This window comes from Geotrypetes seraphini, chromosome 3, assembly GCF_902459505.1.
Source record: "Geotrypetes seraphini chromosome 3, aGeoSer1.1, whole genome shotgun sequence".
NCBI classification, from domain to species: Eukaryota; Metazoa; Chordata; class Amphibia; order Gymnophiona; family Dermophiidae; genus Geotrypetes; species Geotrypetes seraphini.
In genome coordinates, this window is record NC_047086.1 from 178,734,760 (window position 1) to 178,753,812 (window position 19,053).

Sequence of the window (19,053 nt, forward strand, 5' to 3'; positions counted from 1 at the left end):
TCGGGCGGGAAGGCACTCGCGCATGCACGGTGCGGCCAACTAGAACTTTCTAGTTAAAAAGGGCCGTACCGGGGCTCCGTCGGTGACGTCACCCATGCGTTAAGAATATGCTGCCTGCTTGTCCTGGGATAATACATATTGCCAGAGGAATAGCACTACTTCTTACCAGATCTGTGCCCTTCTTACAGTGAAATACAATAAGAGAGCTGTAGTTTACATTTGTGCCTGTTGGACATGATGTTGTACTCTCAAGAATGATATTCACTTCTTGGTTAGAAGGATTGATCTGTGGGGGATGGGAAACACGTCCAATATCCTGTAAACAGTACAAAAAAGCATTATAAAGATTAAAACAGAAAAATCACTGCATACAGATGTTCTAAAACAGTACTTCATTATTAGGGGTTATTTGCTATCCTGGTAAAAGTACTTCTATAATGTCCAATCCAGACAACCCTTCAAAACAAAGCATTGTATAAAAGTTTATAAACTAAGATAGCAAACATGAGCACCATCAGCATACTATCCCACATCTTGGGCACATCATGTTATGACATGTATGAAGCCAAACATCTGCAATTAAAAGTAACTATGTACCAAATCGTCACAGTGAAAAAAATATACTATTTCTTTTTTTCTGAAGTCAGTCCCTTATCACTGTATTCTATAAGAACATAAGAGAAGTCATATGGGGTCAGACCAATTATTCATGTAGCCCAGTACCCTGTTTCCAACAGTGGCCAACCTAGGTTACAAGTACAAGGTATAAACCCAATAGTACCAATGATCCCAGGACAAGTAGTGGCTTCTCCCATGTCTATCTCAGTAACAGACAATGGACTTTTCCTCCAGAACACATTAACATTTTAGAAAAAAAGTTTGCTAGGCCAGCCTTCCTCCGAGGAAAGAGGAAGTTATATCATCGGAAGCAGGCCGGCCTAGCAAAGGCTCTAAGGCTGTTGATAAAATCACTAAACTAAGGCTAGCAGTAGCTGTACGGGGAAGTTAAAAGTACACAGTGAGCTGCTGCTAGGAAGAGGAGAAGTACTGCTAGACATGGGGAAGGGAGAGGGAGAGATGCTTCTGGACAGGGGAGAAGGGGAAGGGAAAGGTGCTGCTGGACTTGAAGGGAAGCAAGGGAGAGATGCTGAATGCTGCCTACCACTAATCCGGAAGCTTTTTCTCAGATGGGCCCTATCCTCTGTCAGAACTTCCTGTTTCTGCGCAGGAACAGAGGAGAGGCTTTCGGGTTAGTGGCAGGCAGTGTGTAGGAATCGGTGCTGCTAACTCAACAAGAGGAAGAGAGGGAAGAAAAAATGTTGGAGGAGGGATGACAGTTGTGAGAGGGAGAAATGGACATGAAATGGAGAGAAGGGTGAGATGGTACATGGGGAGAGAGCATTTAGTTGTGAGTTGGGTTGGGGGGAGGGAAGGAAGAAAAATTGTTGAAGGAGGAATGAGAGTGGCGAGAAAGGGAGAAATTGTTCATGTGGGGAGCGCATATTAATTGTGAGTGGGATTGGGGAGAGATGGACTGAGGGAGAGATGTTGGATGGGGAGAGCAGAAAGGAGGGAAGGAGAAATGTCACACTCAGAGGAAGTGGGAGAGGGCAGAGAGTGAAAGGTTGGATTCATGGAAAAGAGAGAGAGATATGTTGGTTGGGGAGGGGAATGAAGACTGGCAGAGAGGAAGCATGCAGGAGGCAGAGAGAAAGAAATGTTGGGGTGGGGGCAGAAAGGAGGGAGGGGAGATGTTGGACTACAGGGGGCAGAAAGGAGGGAGGGAGAAATGTTACACTGAGGGGGGAAGAGAGTTGACTCAAGAAAAGGAAGAGATGTCAGAACTGGAGAAAGGTGATGGAAGGAGGGAGAGAGGCGTCAGACTACTGGAAGGGAAGGAGAGAGAGATGCCAGACCAGATAATGGAAGGGAAGGAGGGGAGAGAGATATGCCAGACTATAGAAAGGGGGGAAAGGAAAGAGATGTCTGACCAGTTTGGGGGAGGAAGGAAAGAGATGTCGGACCATGGAAAGGGGGAGGGAAGGAGAGAGAGATGCCAGACCATGTGAGAGGAGAGAGATAGAAAGGGAAGGGAAGACATGGAAAAGTAAATTTTGAGAAGAAAGCAGGCAATGAAAACAATTACAAACCTTGCTGAATACCTCGGCTAGGCTAATACATCATTTATGAAAATGAGATAGGGTCTCTCCCATATTAAGATGTCTGCATTGGTTACCAAAAGAGGCTCACATTTCTTTAAATGTATATATATTAATATTTAAAATTATGCACGGGACAGCTCGACCCATACTCTTTGTCATTGATGCTACTTTTTTCATCATGTAATAAGAGATTTTTGAGCTGAACACCAATTAAACTATGCATTCTCCCTCAGTAGTGAATGTGAGAAACAAATGCTTTACAATTCTCCCATGAAGCAGCAGACTTGGAACTCTCTCCAAGTTACCAACAGATGGGAATCATATTATATGAATTTTAAGAAGAAAAAACAAACAAACAAACTTACCCCCTCTTTTACTAAGCTGCGCTAATCGGTTATTGCACCTTAGTAAAAGAGGGCCTTACTTGTTCTAGCCATCTTTAAGAGTTTGAATTTGTGCAGATTTATTTTTATTGGTAACTTGGAGAGAGTTCCAAGTCTGCTGCTTCATGGGAGAATTGTAAAGCATTTGTTTCTCACATTCACTACTGAGGGAGAATGCATAGTTTAATTGGTGTTCAGCTCAAAAATCTCTTATTACATGATGAAAAAAGTAGCATCAATGACAAAGAGTATGGGTCGAGCTGTCCCGTGCATAATTTTAAATATGCCCCCCCCCCCCCTTAGATCTACCCGGTCAAATCTTTTTGTAATTCATATTTAACTCTGCAAGTGGAAACTGCAGGACATAAGGTAATGAATTGTATTTTCAATTTTTATTGTTGTTTTTTTGTGCACATATATTATTTCAATTAGCTAAAAGAGATGACATTCTCTGATTATGGTACTAATGCATGTGACATCTGAATTGTGTTCATATCAGGAACACCAATTATTGCTGCAGTCTGTGTGCAATTTGCTTTTCTTTCTTTGTTTTGAAAAAGGTGACAACAGGCTTAATAAGCCAACAAGAAAAATCTACGGATGTAATATATTTGGTAAATAATTATGCTCTGTCAACTGAGGGAGTATTCTTATTTCTGGGTGGTGCTTTAGGTGTCACCTAATAAGAATCTGGCGCCCTCATTCCCAAACCTATAGCTAGATCTAGGGATGTACCACTAGCAGTGTACAGAACAACTAGTGAACTCAGAGGAAGGCTGAACACTGTGGGCAAATGTATTATCAGTCAGAGAACATATGCTACTATGCTGAATTTCCAGTGGAATAAAGAAAAAAACCCAAAATATATCTAAGCTAGTACTTGGACATACCTGAGTATGTCAGGTCAGATAATGAGTTCTCTTTCATAATTAAAGGAAATCAAGGATGTCAGATTGTAATGTTCTCCAATTTGTAATCAAAATGCCATCACTACCATAGATTAGGAAAATGAGTAGCTATCATGTAAAATGCAAAAAAAAAATGCTGCTTTATAGAAAAGCTTCACCTAGTAAAAATAATCTCAGCTACAACAACTTTTTTAAAAATAATTCTGCAATTTCTCCATTTCTTCCAATCAATATGTAAGATTTACAATAGTCACACTTGAAAGCTCACTGATATTGCACTTACAACTGGGAGGCCTCCATCTGGAATCATACACACAGCTGCCCCTGGTGGACATGCAACATCAGGTATGGTGTTCAGTGGCTGGCAAATATTGATATAGAAATCTAGAGAGTTGGTATCATCCATGTCATCGTCATCTGCTTCATAATAACCAGTGCGCTGGATTAGAGGGCTGAGGTCAATAACCGAGCTGCCATTCTGCACAAAGCAATTTACCTGATGTGAGAGAAAGTCTGGTATGAGATTTTGGTAGAGGTCAATTACAAAGAAACATGCACAAAAATTAACCACCTCTCTTCCCCACACATAAAAACAATAAATAGTTCTTCTCACCCTTCTTAGAACTAATGACTACCAATGTCATAATCCACCTAGTGGAAAATTTCCACCTAATGAAGAGTGAAATTCAATTTTGGTTTGTTTTTCCTGTGTTTGCATGACTAGTTGGATATTTTCTTAAGGAGTCCCAAATTACAGCCACTGAGATAAGTGCATTGCTGCAGTGAACTTTTCATAAGAGTGTCTATGAAATATTGGACCAACTTTAGATTTTTTTTTTGAGAGAGAGAGACCTGTGATTATGTTATACCCTATGTCAAGACTGAATTTAAGGGTGCTATTCTGAGGTCTCTTTTTTCTCCACTCTATTTTGGGTTCTGTTAGCAGCTGTGCTTTTTCTCTAGTTGTATTTAATAGTTTTCTCTATTTCCTTTGCATTGATTTTCTGCTTTATAGAATCTGAGTTTGTCCGATTTGCTTTTTACTATAACAAAAAGCCAGAAGGGTGAACATGGATCCTGTGAGTTACCTTAGGGGGCCTTCTCTTCCACATGTAAAAGCATAAGAATAGTTATACTGGGTCAGACCAATGGTCCATCTAGCCCAATATCCTGCTTCCATAGTGGCCAAACCAGGTCACAAGTACCTGGCAGAAACCCAAATACAGTGGTACCTTGGTTTACGAGCATAATTCGTTCCAGAAGCATGCTTGTAATCCAAAGTACTCGTATATCAAAGCACATGTCCCCATAGGCCACAATGTAAACTGAAACAATTTGTTCCACAACCAAGGTTTACTATGGTGGCCCAGGGGTGGATACCTGCCTGTGGGTGCTGCAGCCCTTGTAGCGTGGTGGCTTCCTTTCCCCGGGGTCCCCGTGCGGCTCTCCTCCCTCTTCGGCCGATGCCTTTTCCGTTCACCAGCGCCTCCCGGCTTCTGATTCAAGCTGGCCGCCATCCTTCTGACGCATGTGCAGGACCTCTGAATTCCCCCTTCAAGCTGGCGCCGCTCCAACAATACACGCACCACGTACAAGACTCTTCGATCAATCACACTCTTCCTCCTCTCTTCTCACAACCATACACCTTCTTACACTCTCAGCCAGATAGTTAATCCTTTCTTCTCACACCCATACACTCTCTTACACTCAAATACACCCATACACTCTCTTACACTCTCTTACACTTAAATAAAAAAAATAAAAATAAAAATCTTCTTTCTCCTTACATACTCTCTAACGTCTCACTCTTTCTCTTTACAGAACTAAATTGCTCCAACTTGGAAATGGCAGGGAGGACACGGAGTACCAAAGCTACGATCAAGATCGACACTCCAGCATCCGGAGGGACACAGAGGACGCTCGAGGTCTGTACACAGAAGGCAGAGGGCAACATGGTTCAGAGGGCAGAGGTCTCGGTGCAGACCGAGACCTCCCCCCCCCTCTCTATGTGCACTGCAGTCTCAACGCAGACAGAGGAGCTAGGAAACTTAGGCGAAGATACCCTGCAGGAACTACTGAGCCTCAGGGAGGAGGTAAAGCGCCTGAGGAGCATAAGAGATGACGAGGCCTTCATCGACGACGCTATTCTGGAACTGTCACACATCACAGAGAGAACCCACGACAGGTCCATTCTCGACATACCCAAACCTACAGCACTAAACACAACGTTTGGTATACAGGAAATGATTGGAGATTCCGGTCCTTGGCAGCTGGTAACCTCTTCTACTGGAAAGCAAAGAAATCCCCCCCCATTCTCACCTTCTTCTTCTTTTTCTCTCAAACAGGGCAGTTCAACACCAACGCCACGACTTTCCCTGAAAAACAAATTTCACGTCCTTCAAGAAGGAACTGACGAGGATGAAGCAGAGGAGGATTCCGAACACAGAACACTGGTTGCGGTTCTCGATGCTCGATCTACCCCCCCTCGGAAGGAGCGTAGAGTGGTGGTCATCGGAGACTCCATGCTAAGAGGCACCGAAGGACCAATTTGCAGACCAGATTTGCAGTCAAGGGAGGTCTGCTGTCTCCCTGGAGCCAGGATCCGCGACATCACCACCAGTATAGACAAACTTCTAAAACCTACTGACCATTTCCCTATGTTTCTCATTCATGTAGGTACCAACGATACTGCCAGAAGCACATCAGACAGCATCCCTAAAGACTTCGAGGCCCTGGGAAGGAAGCTAAAGCAGACAGGAGCACAGGTGGTCTTCTCATCAATCCTCCCGGTAAGAGACAAAGGCAGAGACAGGGAAGAGCGCATCCATAGGACCAACGAGTGGCTTCGCGAATGGTGTTTAGAGACGAACTTTGGATTCCTAGACCACGGAGCAGCGCTACAAGGACTACAGGGACCTGATGGACTTCACCTAACAAAGAGAGGCAAGAAAGTTTTTGGACATCGACTAGCACATCTACTTCGGAAGGCTTTAAACTAGGTAAGTTGGGGGAGGGTTCACACATACATACCAGAGCAGTAAGGATCCATCCTGATGAAGCAAGTAAAACCCACACTTCCGAGCCTAAGGTAAGTACCCATAGTATACACACTTCTGAGCCTAAGGCAAGTACACTAACGGGGATAGGCATATCATCACAAATTTGGAGAGCAATGTATGTTAATGCACACAGCTTGGGCAACAAAATCCTGGAACTAGAAACAGAAATAAGGAATGCAGACCTTGATATAGTAGCGATATCCGAGACCTGGTTCACAGACTCGCATGGGTGGGATATGGTTATACCAGGCTACAATCTACTTCGTCGAGACAGAGAGGGCAAATTAGGAGGGGGGGTAGCACTATACACCAAAGATAATATCAAAACTACCAGGATCACAGAGGTTAGATACACAGGGGAATCACTTTGGGTAAACCTGACCAGAGGGAACGAAAAATGCCTTTACCTCGGTGTGGTATACAGGCCTCCGAGACAAAAGGAAGACGAAGACAAAGAATTGATTGAGGACATAGAGAACATCACTTTGCGTGGTGACACAGTACTGTTAGGCGACTTCAACATGCCAGATGCAGACTGGAACACCCTCTCAGCAACTACGAGCGGTAGCAAGAGAATAATAACCTCCATTAAGGGTGCACAACTAAAACAAATGGTATTAGAGCCCACCAGGGAAAAAGCAATACTGGACCTGGTACTCACAAATGGAGACAGTGTCTCGGAAGTATCAGTGGGAGACACGCTGGGCTCCAGCGACCACAACATGGTATGGCTCAACCTCAGGAAAGGCTTCTCTAAATCAAACACAGCAACGAGGGTCCTCAACTTTAGGGAGGCAGATTTCGACCACATGAGAAAATTTGTCCATCAAAAGCTGCAAAACCATACAGAAACTGACAACCCGGAAAATATGTGGTCAAACCTAAAATCCATCCTGAACGAAGCATCTAGCCGCTACGTAAAAACAGTAAGCAAACGCCGGAGAAACAAAAAACCACAATGGTTCAACAAGGAAATTTCTGACCTCATTAAAATGAAAAAAGAAACATTTATTACCTACAAACATCTTGGGAAAAGGGAGGCAAAAGAAGACTATCAGGCCAGATCTAAGGCTGTCAAAAAGGCAGTCAGGGAAGCCAAACTTCAAACAGAGGAAGATCTAGCACGGAACATTAAAAAAGGGGACAAATCCTTCTTCAGGTACATTAGCGACAGGAAGAGAAACAAAAATGGAATAGAACGCCTTAGGAAATCAGATGGAAACTACGCAGAATCTGATACTACCAAAGCAGAACTGCTAAACGAATACTTCTGCTCAGTATTCACCTGTGAAGCACCGGGAGATGGTCCGCAACTACAAATAAGAAACAGCCAAAATGACCTGTTTCGTGATTACGAGTTTACACCTAGTAATGTCTACCACGAACTTTCAAGACTCAAAGTAGACAAAGCTATGGGGCCAGACAATCTACACCCCAGGGTACTCAGAGAGCTGAGTGAAGTTCTGGCTGAACCACTATCCGTACTCTTCAATCTTTCCATGCGCACGGGAATAGTACCCCTAGACTGGAAAACAGCTAACGTAATTCCACTCCACAAAAAGGGCTGCAGAACGGAGACAGGAAATTACAGACCGGTGAGTCTTACATCCATAGTGTGCAAACTCATGGAAACACTAATCAAACAGGAACTTGACAAAATTCTAGATGAAGAAAATCTACGTGATCCACAGCAACACGGATTCACCAGGGGAAGGTCCTGCCAATCTAATCTGATTGACTTCTTTGATTGGGTGACCAGGCAACTGGATGCCGGTGAGTCCCTTGACGTGATATACTTGGACTTCAGCAAAGCTTTTGATAGCGTTCCACACCGCAGGCTGTTGAACAAACTAAAATCGATGGGATTAGGGGATACATTCACAACATGGGTAAGGAATTGGCTAGATGGTAGGCTTCAAAGGGTGATGGTAAACGGTACCCCCTCCAAAACGTCAGCAGTGATGAGTGGAGTACCTCAGGGCTCCGTCTTAGGGCCGATTCTATTCAATTTATTCATAGGAGATTTGACCCAAGGACTTAGAGGAAAAGTATCACTGTTTGCCGACGATGCCAAACTATGCAACATAGTTGGCAAAAGCAGTGTGCCTGACTTTATGACGCAGGACCTAAGACAGCTTGAACAGTGGTCATCAACTTGGCAGCTGGGCTTCAATGCTAAAAAATGTAAGGTAATGCACCTAGGCAAAAAAAATCCACACAGAACTTACACACTAAATGGTGAAACCTTGTCCAGGACCACGGTGGAACGTGATTTAGGAGTGATCATTAGCGACGATATGAAGGCTGCAAATCAAGTAGAGAAGGCATCGTCCAAGGCAAGACAAATGATGGGCTGTATCCGTAGGGGTTTTGTCAGCAGAAAACCTGAAGTCATAATGCCGCTGTACAGATTCATGGTGAGACCTCATCTCGAGTATTGTGTTCAATTCTGGAGACCACACTACCGAAAAGATGTGTTGAGAATTGAGTCGGTTCAGCGAATGGCTACCAGGATGGTTTTGGGGCTCAGGGAACTCACGTATGAAGAAAGGTTAAAAAAACTGCGGATGTACTCACTGGAGGAGCGAAGAGAGAGAGGGGACATGATTGAGACCTTTAAGTATATTACTGGGCGTATAGAGGTGAAAGATGATATCTTCAGTCTTATAGGGCCCTCAGTAACCAGAGGTCACTCGCTGAAAATCAGGGGAGGGAAATTTCAGGGTGATGCGAGGAAGTACTTCTTCACTGAAAGGGTGGTAGATCATTGGAACGAGCTGCCTCAGAGGGTGATTGAGGCCAGCAGCGTGTTAGATTTCAAGAGAAAATGGGATATTCATGTGGGATCTCTGAGAGAGTAGGAGTCAGGGGGTGGGTCATTGGTATGGGCAGACTCGATGGGCTGTAGCCCTTTTCTGCCGTCAATTTCTATGTTTCTATGTTTCTAGAGGTCCTGTGCATGCATCTGGAGGATGGCCGGCTTGATTTGGAAGCTGGGAGGCGCTGGTTAACGGCGGAGGCATCGGCCGAAGAGGGAGGAGAGCCACATGGGGACCCCGGGGAAAGGAAGCCACCACGCTACAAGGGCTGCAGCACCCACAGGCAGGTACCCACCCCACCATAGAGCTCGTGTAGCGAATTAACACTCGTTTTGCGAGACAAAAGTTTGCTGAGTGTTTTGCTCTTCTTGCAAAACACTTGCAAACCGGGTTACTCGCAAACCGAGGTTCCACTGAAGTAGCAACATTCCATGATTAAACTATGCAGCTCCTGCTTAGAGAATGCTGGGTGAGGGGGTGGTAGGGAGGTAGTCTGTCAGAGATAAAGAAACTTTGAGAAGAACATTATTTTCTAACTACCCTCCCAACCTAGGAATTATTAAATTTAGCCCAGCTCTCAAAGACAGAAGTCAGATTTTTAACAATGGAGGTTGGTTCAGAGGGTACATTGTGACCAGTTGGTTATGGTGAATTGGGGGAAGGAAAGAGACCTCCCTCACCAAAAAAAACAACAATCATTCAAAGCAAGCACAGAGACTGTTCTGGAGAGGCGACAAGTATAAAATGAGTAATAGTGGCATATGAAGCAAAAGCACAATCAAAATAAACCAATTATATGCAGTATGCATTCATGACTTATTTTCACTGTTCTCCTTTTGAATGCTTTATTTACTTTAATTAAAGAAGGTATTTATTCCTCTTTTCTTATTATCATTATTTTTAATCCTGACCAGCCTTGTGCCTCTGGCTCTCCTCACTTTTCTGCTAAGAGTTGCACAAAGAAGATGGCACAGATGCCTTTGTGTTTTAACTCACATACCTGTTGCTCGCACACTAATGAAGTGTGCCAAGAAAAGTAAAACATGCATTTCTTCTCATCGAATGATGTGAGGACGGGCTTGCTGCCTTCTCCAGGACTACACACAAAGCTGAGGATGCTTCTGTATTTCAGGCTGCTGTCTGCCGGGCATGGATCCCCATTTTCATAGAGAAGCTTCAGTACCTGATCTGTATATGTTATCTGCTTGTTAAACTTCCCAGCATTGATGTGTTTTTGCCCATCTGTAACACAGACACCTACATTGGGAAATTTAATAGAATATAACAAGGCAGTTTCAGGAAAACTGATAAACATATTCCTTACTGCAATGTAAAGAACTAAAAATATAGCAAAAGTTTCGTTTTTTTGCAGTAAATACACCTTGGGGGAATGATAGAGAAAGAGCAAGGCCTTTGGGTTCCCGTTCTCTCCGATGCTCAAGGCCCAGCGTGAAGAAGGAGGCAGATCTTCGGGCACTGGCACCGGCATGTCCTATGCGTTGGTGCCGGTGCCAAATGGGGGTAAGGAATGTGATTGAGTGGATGGGTGGGTGGGTGCCTGGGGCATGCCAGATCGCGGCGGGGGGGGGGGGGGGGGGGGGAATGCGATGTGAGTGGGGGGTGCCGGATCGCAGGGGGGGAGGGTGCAGGATCACGGTGGGGGAGGGGGGTGCTCGTAAATCGAGGCACGCTTGATTTCCGAGGCGCCGATTTTGCGGATGTTTTCTTGTTTTGCAAAACACTCGTAAACTGAGGTACCACTGTATATCAAAATCAAATCCAGTATGTTATCAGCAGGGATAGGAGAGTAGCAGCCATGAAGAGAGAACAAAGGCATGTAGAACATGCCACATGGAATAATTTCCATCCTGTTGCATTTGTGCACATGCATTAGCTCTGTGATTGGGAGAAGACAAAAAGGGAGAGGCAGACTGAAAGGAATTTTCTAAAGTTGTGTTTCAATGCATCTATGCAGCAGGTGCTGGAACTCCCCCTCCCATAAAGACACGTGGAGCCCAATAAGTTACTTTTCTGAAATACTTGCCAGTTCTAGCTTCACATGAACTTTTAACCTCAGCACAGATATTTAACAGTATTGATCTTCTGTTCTTGCGGTCTTGAACAGTATAACCCACATCTTTGCTCAGAGATGTCAGATCAAACAGATGACCTGCAAAGAAGAAATTATAGCTCATCCTGCTATACAGAAGCAACCCATAATAAATGCCAGTTTGTTACATTTAAATGAAAATTTGACATCTGTGTCCTTTTACATAGATTTTTTTTCTCCTCTACAAGTCATTCATGCAGCATGATTTTTAAACTGATAAACTTTCCAAAAACTAAAAAGCACAAGAAAGATATTAACATAGCAAATAAACCAAAAATAAAGCACATACTAAACACATAAATTAGCCATGATCAAATCCAAGCCCCCATTAATTCTCAGACCAAGAGATAAGCAAAACTAAAGAAATCAAGGAGGGCTCTCCTGTCTTAAACCACTGCCCTCTAACTATATTCCTACAAAGTCACTTATAGAGATAGATCACTTCCCTCTATCAATCAAAACTTTTACAACTGTGCTGCATCACAGAATATATAATCCTTACTCACATTTCATGTGATACTCCTAAAGGAATGTCATATAAAATGAAGCTCTCAATGCAAGTGTACATGTTTGCAAACAAAGAAAATCTCTACATTTCAACTGTGTGGCTCTAGCTACAAGAAACAGCTGAAGTTTCTGTCCACAGAAAAGGAAAGCCTTTTTAAAAGTAATTTTCCAAAAATCAAAATCTTATCAATTTCTTACATGAAAATTTATCAGAAGGGTAGCTCCAGTTGAATCAAATCCTGAGAAATTTCAAGATTCCATGAGAACAAAATCAACCAAAGTTCTAGCTCACCAAAAAGCATCCCTTTCGGCCCCTTCCTTCACTACCTTAAAAGAAAATATTTGCACAAGTTTCCAATCCACATCTGGTTCTTAGCCCATTGCTTTAACCTCTAGGATTTTCCTACTCATTCTGTCAAGCTTAATAGCCCCTAGTCAATCAACTTTGTGTTTTTTTCCTTTTCCCAGGATGAATGCTGGAGCAGTTGAGGAGCCCTTGCTGGAATAAAGACCAGAAATATGCCTCCTCCAAGGCATGGTCTTAGTTCAGTTTTCTGCTCAGCAGGGTAAGAAGGGTAAACTTCCCATCTTCTCTGATAAAGAGTATCACTTCCAGAGCACATGCAGATCAACTGGCCCAAAGTGGTGTGGAATCTGAATCTACATGTGCCATGACACAGCAGATTACATGACAGACAGAGCTATGGGATTGCCACAATTATGAAGTTTAATGGTAAATGGTTTACCTGTCACAGGACTGGTCACTCTGCAATCCTCCTTCACATTGTTCTTTAAAGGACAAGCTGCGGCAGAGAACCATATGAAGGTATATTCACAGTCTTCAATGACAGACACAAGTTCTGGTTTAGAATTCTCAATAACAGCAATAAAAAAAAGAAAAGAAATAAGATTTGTAAACATGGGATTTGAATCCAAAAAATGATGTGTTTGAATTTTCAAATTTATTAAGCTTGTAAATATAATTAATTTGCAAACACATTTTTCTAATTTTACTTCTTGGTGCAATTAATAATAAAAACAAAAAAGTGAACCCTCAATGGATTATATTTGTAGTTTGGATTATAAGAACAGTTTTTACTTTTTAGGCCAGTTTCTACTGCTCTTTTGTACTTCTAGCTCAATCAGAATCAGGTATGGAATCTGGTACCAAGAACCTTCTTTCACAACTCCTAGAGTCCTCCTCTCTGTTTAATATTCTCTCTTAACTCATCTAGTCCATATCATTGCAGGGACAATCCCTGGAGAGGGGCCATATACCAGGGCACTATAAATCTACTGTAGATTCCTCTGCATGGCAATGCACAGCACAGAGGATGAACAACCAGAATGGTGCTTTCCTTGTAAGAAAGGTGGACGATTCCAGTACCTAACAGCCATAAAATTGGTTTGGTTTAAGGTTAGCACCACAAGAAGAGTTCAAACAAGATCCTACAAACACCGAACAGCATAGAAACATAGAAATAGATGGCAGATAAGGGCCACGGCCCATCTAGTCTGCCCACCCCAATGACCCTCCCCTACATTTCTCTGTGAATAGATCCCACGTGTCTATCCCATTTGGTCTTAAAATCAGGCACGCTGCTGGCCTCAATAACCTGAAGTGGAAGACTATTCCAGCGATCAACCACCCTTTCAGTGAAAAAGAATTTCCTGGTGTCCCCATGCAGTTTCCCGTCCCTGATTTTCCACGGATGCCCCTTTGTTGCCGCGGGACCCTTGAAAAAGAAGATATCTTCTTCCACCTCGATGCGGCCCGTGAGATACTTGAATGTCTCGATCATGTCACCCCTCTCTCTGCGTTCCTCGAGTGAGTACAGCTGCAACTTATCCAGCCGTTCCTCGTACGGGAGATTCTTGAGTCCCGAGATCATCCGGGTGGCCATTCTCTGGACCGACTCCAGTCTCAGCACATTCTTACGGTAATGCGGCCTCCAGAATTGCACACAGTATTCCAGGTGGGGCCTCACCATGGATCTATACAATGGCATAATGACTTCAGGCTTACGGCTGACGAAACTCCTGCGTATGCAACCTATGATTTGCCTTGTCTTGGATGAAGCTTGCTCCACTTGATTGGCAGTCTTCATGTTCTCACTGACGATCACCCCTAAGTCTCGTTCTGCTTCAGTTCTTGTTAGGATCTCGCCATTAAGGGTGTAATTCTTGCATGGATTTTGGCTGCCCAGGTGCATGACTTTGCATTTTTTGGCATTGAAGCTGAGTTGCCAGGACCTAGACCAGCGCTCCAGTAGGAGTAGGTCGTGCATCATGTTGTCGGACATTGAATTTATGTCTGTTGTGCTTTTGCCCACTACATTGCTTAGTTTGGCGTCATCGGCGAATAATGTTATTTTACCTCGCAGCCCTTCTGCCCAAGTCTCTTATAAAGATGTTGAATAGGATCGGGCCCAGGACCGAGCCCTGCGGCACTCCACTGATTACCTCCGTCATTTTGGAGGGGGTGCCGTTCACCACTACCCTCTGAAGCCTACCTCCAAGCCAGTTCCCAACCCATTTCGTCAATGAGTTGCCCAATCCTATAGAACTCATCTTGCTCAGCAACCTGCAGTGTGGTACGCTATCGAATGCTTTACTGAAGTCCCGGTATACGACGTCCAGGGACTCACCAACATCCAGCTTCCTCGTCACCCAGTCAAAGAAGCTGATCAGGTTGGATTGGCAGGATCTCCCCTTAGTAAATCCATGTTGACGGGGATACCGTAGATTCTCCTTGTTCAGGATCGTATCCAATTGGCGTTTGATTAGAGTTTCCATTAGTTTGCACACTATTGATGTGAGACTCACCGGTCTGTAGTTTGCTGTCTCCATTTTGGAGCCTTTCTTGTGGAGTGGAATGACGTTAACCGTCTTTCAGTCCAACGGGACGTTACCCATACTAAGGGAGAGATTGAAGAGCGCGGATAGCGGTTCTGACAAGACATCACATAACTCCCTGAGCATCCTGGGGTGTAGGTTGTCAGGCCCCATTGCCTTGTTAACCTTAAGCTTTGACAGCTCGCAGTAGACACCGCTGGGTGTAAAGTCGAAATTACTAAACGCGTCAACCCTTGTCTGTAGCTGAGGGCAGAGTCCTGGCGCCTCGCGGGTGAAGAATGAGCAGAAGTATTCATTTAACAGTTGGGCTTTTTCCAAGTCCACTTCTACATAGTCTCCGTCTGGTTTCCTAAGACGTACTATCCCGCCTGAGTTCTTATTTCTGTCACTGATATACCTGAAGAAGGATTTATCTCCTTTCTGGATGTTCTTCGCTAGAGACTCCTCCATGCGGAATTTGGCCTCCCTAACTGCTGTTTTGAAGGCTTTTGACTTGGCCAGATAGACTTCCCTAGAGTCCTGTTTCCCTGATTGTTTGTAAGAGATGAATGCTTTTTTCTTCTCCTTGATGAGGTCCGAAATCTCCGCAAAGAACCACTGTGGCTTATTGTTCCTTCGTCGTTTACTTACTGATTTAACATAGCGGTTTGTTGCTTCTTGTATGGTGGCTTTCAAAGTCGACCACATTTCTTCCACGTTATCGGTTTCTGCTTGACTTTGTAGCACCTGGTGAACGAAGTCTCCCATTTCTTTGAAGTTTGTGTCCTTGAATTTGAGGACCTTGGTCAGTGTGATAGATTTAGTGAAACCTTTCCTGAGATTGAACCATACCATGTTGTGGTCACTGGAGGCCAATGTGTCGCCCACCGAGACCTCTGTGACACTTTCTCCATTGGTAAGTATCAGGTCCAGTATTGCCTGATCCCTTGTTGGTTCCAACACTAGTTGCCTGAGTCTTGCTCCCTTCATAGAGTTTAATAGCCTCCTGCTGCTGCCGGAAGCAGAGGAAAGCGTGTCCCAATCCACATCAGGCATGTTGAAGTCACCTAACAATACTGTGTCCCCACGCAAGGTGATATTCTCTATATCTCCGATTAATTCCATATCTAGGCCATCCTGTTGTCTTGGGGGTCTGTATATTACGCCAAGAAACAGACATTTATCCTTCCCTCTGGCCAAATTTACCCAAAGGGATTCCCCAGTGTAGTGGACATCTGTGATTCTGGTGACCTTAATGTCATCTTTAGTATATAATGCTACACCTCCTCCCATTTTGCTCTCCCTGTCCCGGGGAAGCAAGTTGTAACCCGGTATGACCATGTCCCACCCATGGGAATCCGTGAGCCAGGTCTCAGATATCGCCACCACATCCAGGTCGGCATTCCTCATTTCTGTTTCTAATTCCAGGATCTTGTTTCCCAGACTGTGGGCGTTTACGTACATAGCCCTCCATGTTGTATGCTTGTTATGTCTCAGTGGGGATGTTCCCGCTTGAGCTACTTGGACACCTTTAGCATTATTCGCATGTTTTGTACTTTCCCTAGACCCAGAGTTACAACGTGCACCTATCCCGGACTCCCCAGACCCAGAACTACAATGTGTTCCTATCCCAGACTCGGAAATGTGTGTACCGTGGGGGTATTCCCGCTTGGGCTACTTGAACTCATTTAGTACAATTTGCAATGTGTGTTCTCTCGCTGGACCCAGAATTATAATGTGTACTCCCTCTAGACCCAGATGTACTCCCCTTAGACATAGAATTACAATGTGTACTCCCCTTAGACCCAGAATTAAAATGTGACCCAGAATTATAATGTGAGCCAACCCCAGACTCGAAAGTGTTTATACTCTCCCCTGATCCAGATCGGTGTTTACTTACCTTAGTCTCAAAAAAGTATTGGCAGCTTAGCTCGCCAGGTAGGTTGTTTGTGCCCATACCGTCCCCCAACTTACCTAGTTTAAAGCCCTGTGCAGTGGGCGGGCTAGACGATGTCCAAAGACGTTCTTCCCTCTTCTGGTCAGGTGTAACCCGTCTGGTCCCTGTAGTCCTTGCAATGCCTCTCCATGGTGCAAGAACCCAAAGTTCATCTCCTTGCACCATCCCTGCAGCCAGTCGTTTGCCCTCTGGATGCGATCCTCCCTGGCACTGCCCTTGTCCCTTACTGGGGCAGTGGGAATGGACAATGAACAGTCCATAAAAGCCAGCAGCATGAGTCAAAGCCTTGTTTATTTTAATCTGCTGGCTCTTGGTTTAAGGTTAATCAGAACGCATACAGAAACAAAGTTCTCAAAACACCTGGCAAATATTCATGGATATCTCAAAATCCACAGTGATGTTATATTAATCAGGTTTTCTATTCCGCCTTTATCTATTCCGTTCAAGGTTGGATTACATTACAAGAGGTTGGGTCAGTTACCCAGGAAGTTACGATGGACAGTTTAGTTTGCATATCTTTGTCTAAGGGTAAAATTATTGTCTATCTACAATAATGCATATTTCCTGCCTTTGGTAAATTGTCAACTTTAATATATTAAGTTATGGAGTCCTTTTAAGATAATACAGTACTCCCCCGATATTCGCGGGAGTTCCGTTCCAGGAACCCCTGAGAATGTCAAAAACCGCAAATATGGCTTTTAGGCAGGGGAGACAGAAGAGGGCAGCAGGAGTGTCGGCGAGTGAAGGAAATCACTCATGGTATGCTCCGACTTTAGTACAGGAAGAGGCGGGAAGAAATAACGGGAGTAAAATACCTTTCCTCGTTGATCGAGAGGAACTTTCTCGATGGCATTCAGCAGAAGAAGAGATTGTACCTCCTGCAGAAGAAGGGAGGACTGTGCAGGGTTCAAAGCAGACTCTTTGGAGGACTGTCTGGTGGAAGAGTCTGAAAATTGAGAGAGTAATCCTGACGAATGATGTTGAGGACCCAAAGATCTGAGGTGATGAGTTCCCAACAGTTGATAAATAACTGAAGACAACCCCCGATGGGCTGAGGGCAAGGGTAAGAAATGAGAAGCCTGGCTATGCACCTTAGAAACATGTCAAAAAGGCTGAGCAGCTTTGGGTTGCGCAGCTTTGTTGTTCTGCTGCTGCTGGCGTGGTTGCTGCTGCTGTTGTTGCCTTGGTCTACGAGGTTGAGGCTGAGAGGTCTGCAGAGATCGAGCAGTAAAACGCCTCTGATAAGAAGACTGTTGCCTGAAAGAACGAGGAGGTGGAGACTTTTTCTTGTTTTATGAGCCGATAATTTTTGGGTAGTAGTATCTAAGGATTCCCCAAAAAGTTCATCGCCCAAACAAGGAGCATTGGCTAGACGATCTTGATAGTTAACATCCAGCTCAGATACCCAAAGCAAGCTAAGCGCCTCATAGCCACAGCCATGGTAGATCGAGATGTAAGCTCAAAGGTGGTAGATCGAGATGTAAGCTCAAAGGTGTCATAAAATGAGCATACCAAAAACTTCCAGAGTTGTAACAAACTGGAAGTATACTGTTGTAGAAGAGGAACCTTGCGTTCAGGAAGATATTTCTGAAGGGCAGACACTTGCTGAACTAAATGCTTGAGATAAAAGGAAAAATGGAAAACAGACTGGTTGGCAAGCATGGCATTTTGATATAAACGCTTGCCAAAATGATCCATGGCCTTACCCTCTCTGCCAGGAGGAACAGAAGCATATACTGGCCCCAGCAGACTTCTTCAGAGTAGATTCCACCAGGAAGGACTCATGAGGAAGCTGAGGCTTGTCAAAGCCCGGAATAGGAATCACTCTATATAGAGTGTCAAGCTTACGAGGGGCACCAGGTACTGTCAAAGGAATTTCAAGATTTTTTATAAAAAGTCTCCCATAAAATGTCATGAAGAGGGAGCTTGAGGAACTCCTTAGGAGGCTGATCAAAATCCAATGCATCCAAAAATGCTTTAGATTTTTTGGAATCAGATTCTAGAAGGATAGAAAGTGTCTCTGAAATTTCCCTCAAAAACTTTGAAAAAGAGGCTCTTCGGAGTCATCCCAGAGATCTGGGTCCCTCACCGGTGGTAATCAACCCCAAGAATCCAGAGTCAAGGACTCAATATTTCTGGTCTTCTGTACCGATTTCCCGATCTGATCGACATCGCGTCAGGGGAGGTATGGGAAGAAGAACGATGTCGAACTGGCTCCAACATCGACTCCGGGCCCGGCGGTACTGAAACAACCCTTTGCTGAGGCAGTACAATCGTAGATGCCTGTTCCGCAAAGGTCGGTACCGAGGAAAT

At 44.3% G+C, this 19,053-nt stretch overlaps 1 protein-coding gene across 1 annotated transcript in view; it reads right to left on the reverse strand.

Moving 5' to 3' along the window:
- The window catches only part of IGF2R (insulin like growth factor 2 receptor), a 358,657-nt gene that overhangs the window by 110,744 nt on the left and 228,860 nt on the right, over positions 1-19,053 (reverse strand). Inside the window, exons 32-36 of the mRNA XM_033935794.1 lie at positions 12,695-12,821; positions 11,376-11,501; positions 10,332-10,588; positions 3,737-3,949; positions 167-316 (exon numbers count right to left, since the gene is read on the reverse strand). Of these exons, the coding sequence (XP_033791685.1) occupies positions 167-316; positions 3,737-3,949; positions 10,332-10,588; positions 11,376-11,501; positions 12,695-12,821 (873 nt within the window). The remainder of the gene's footprint in view (positions 1-166; positions 317-3,736; positions 3,950-10,331; positions 10,589-11,375; positions 11,502-12,694; positions 12,822-19,053) is intronic.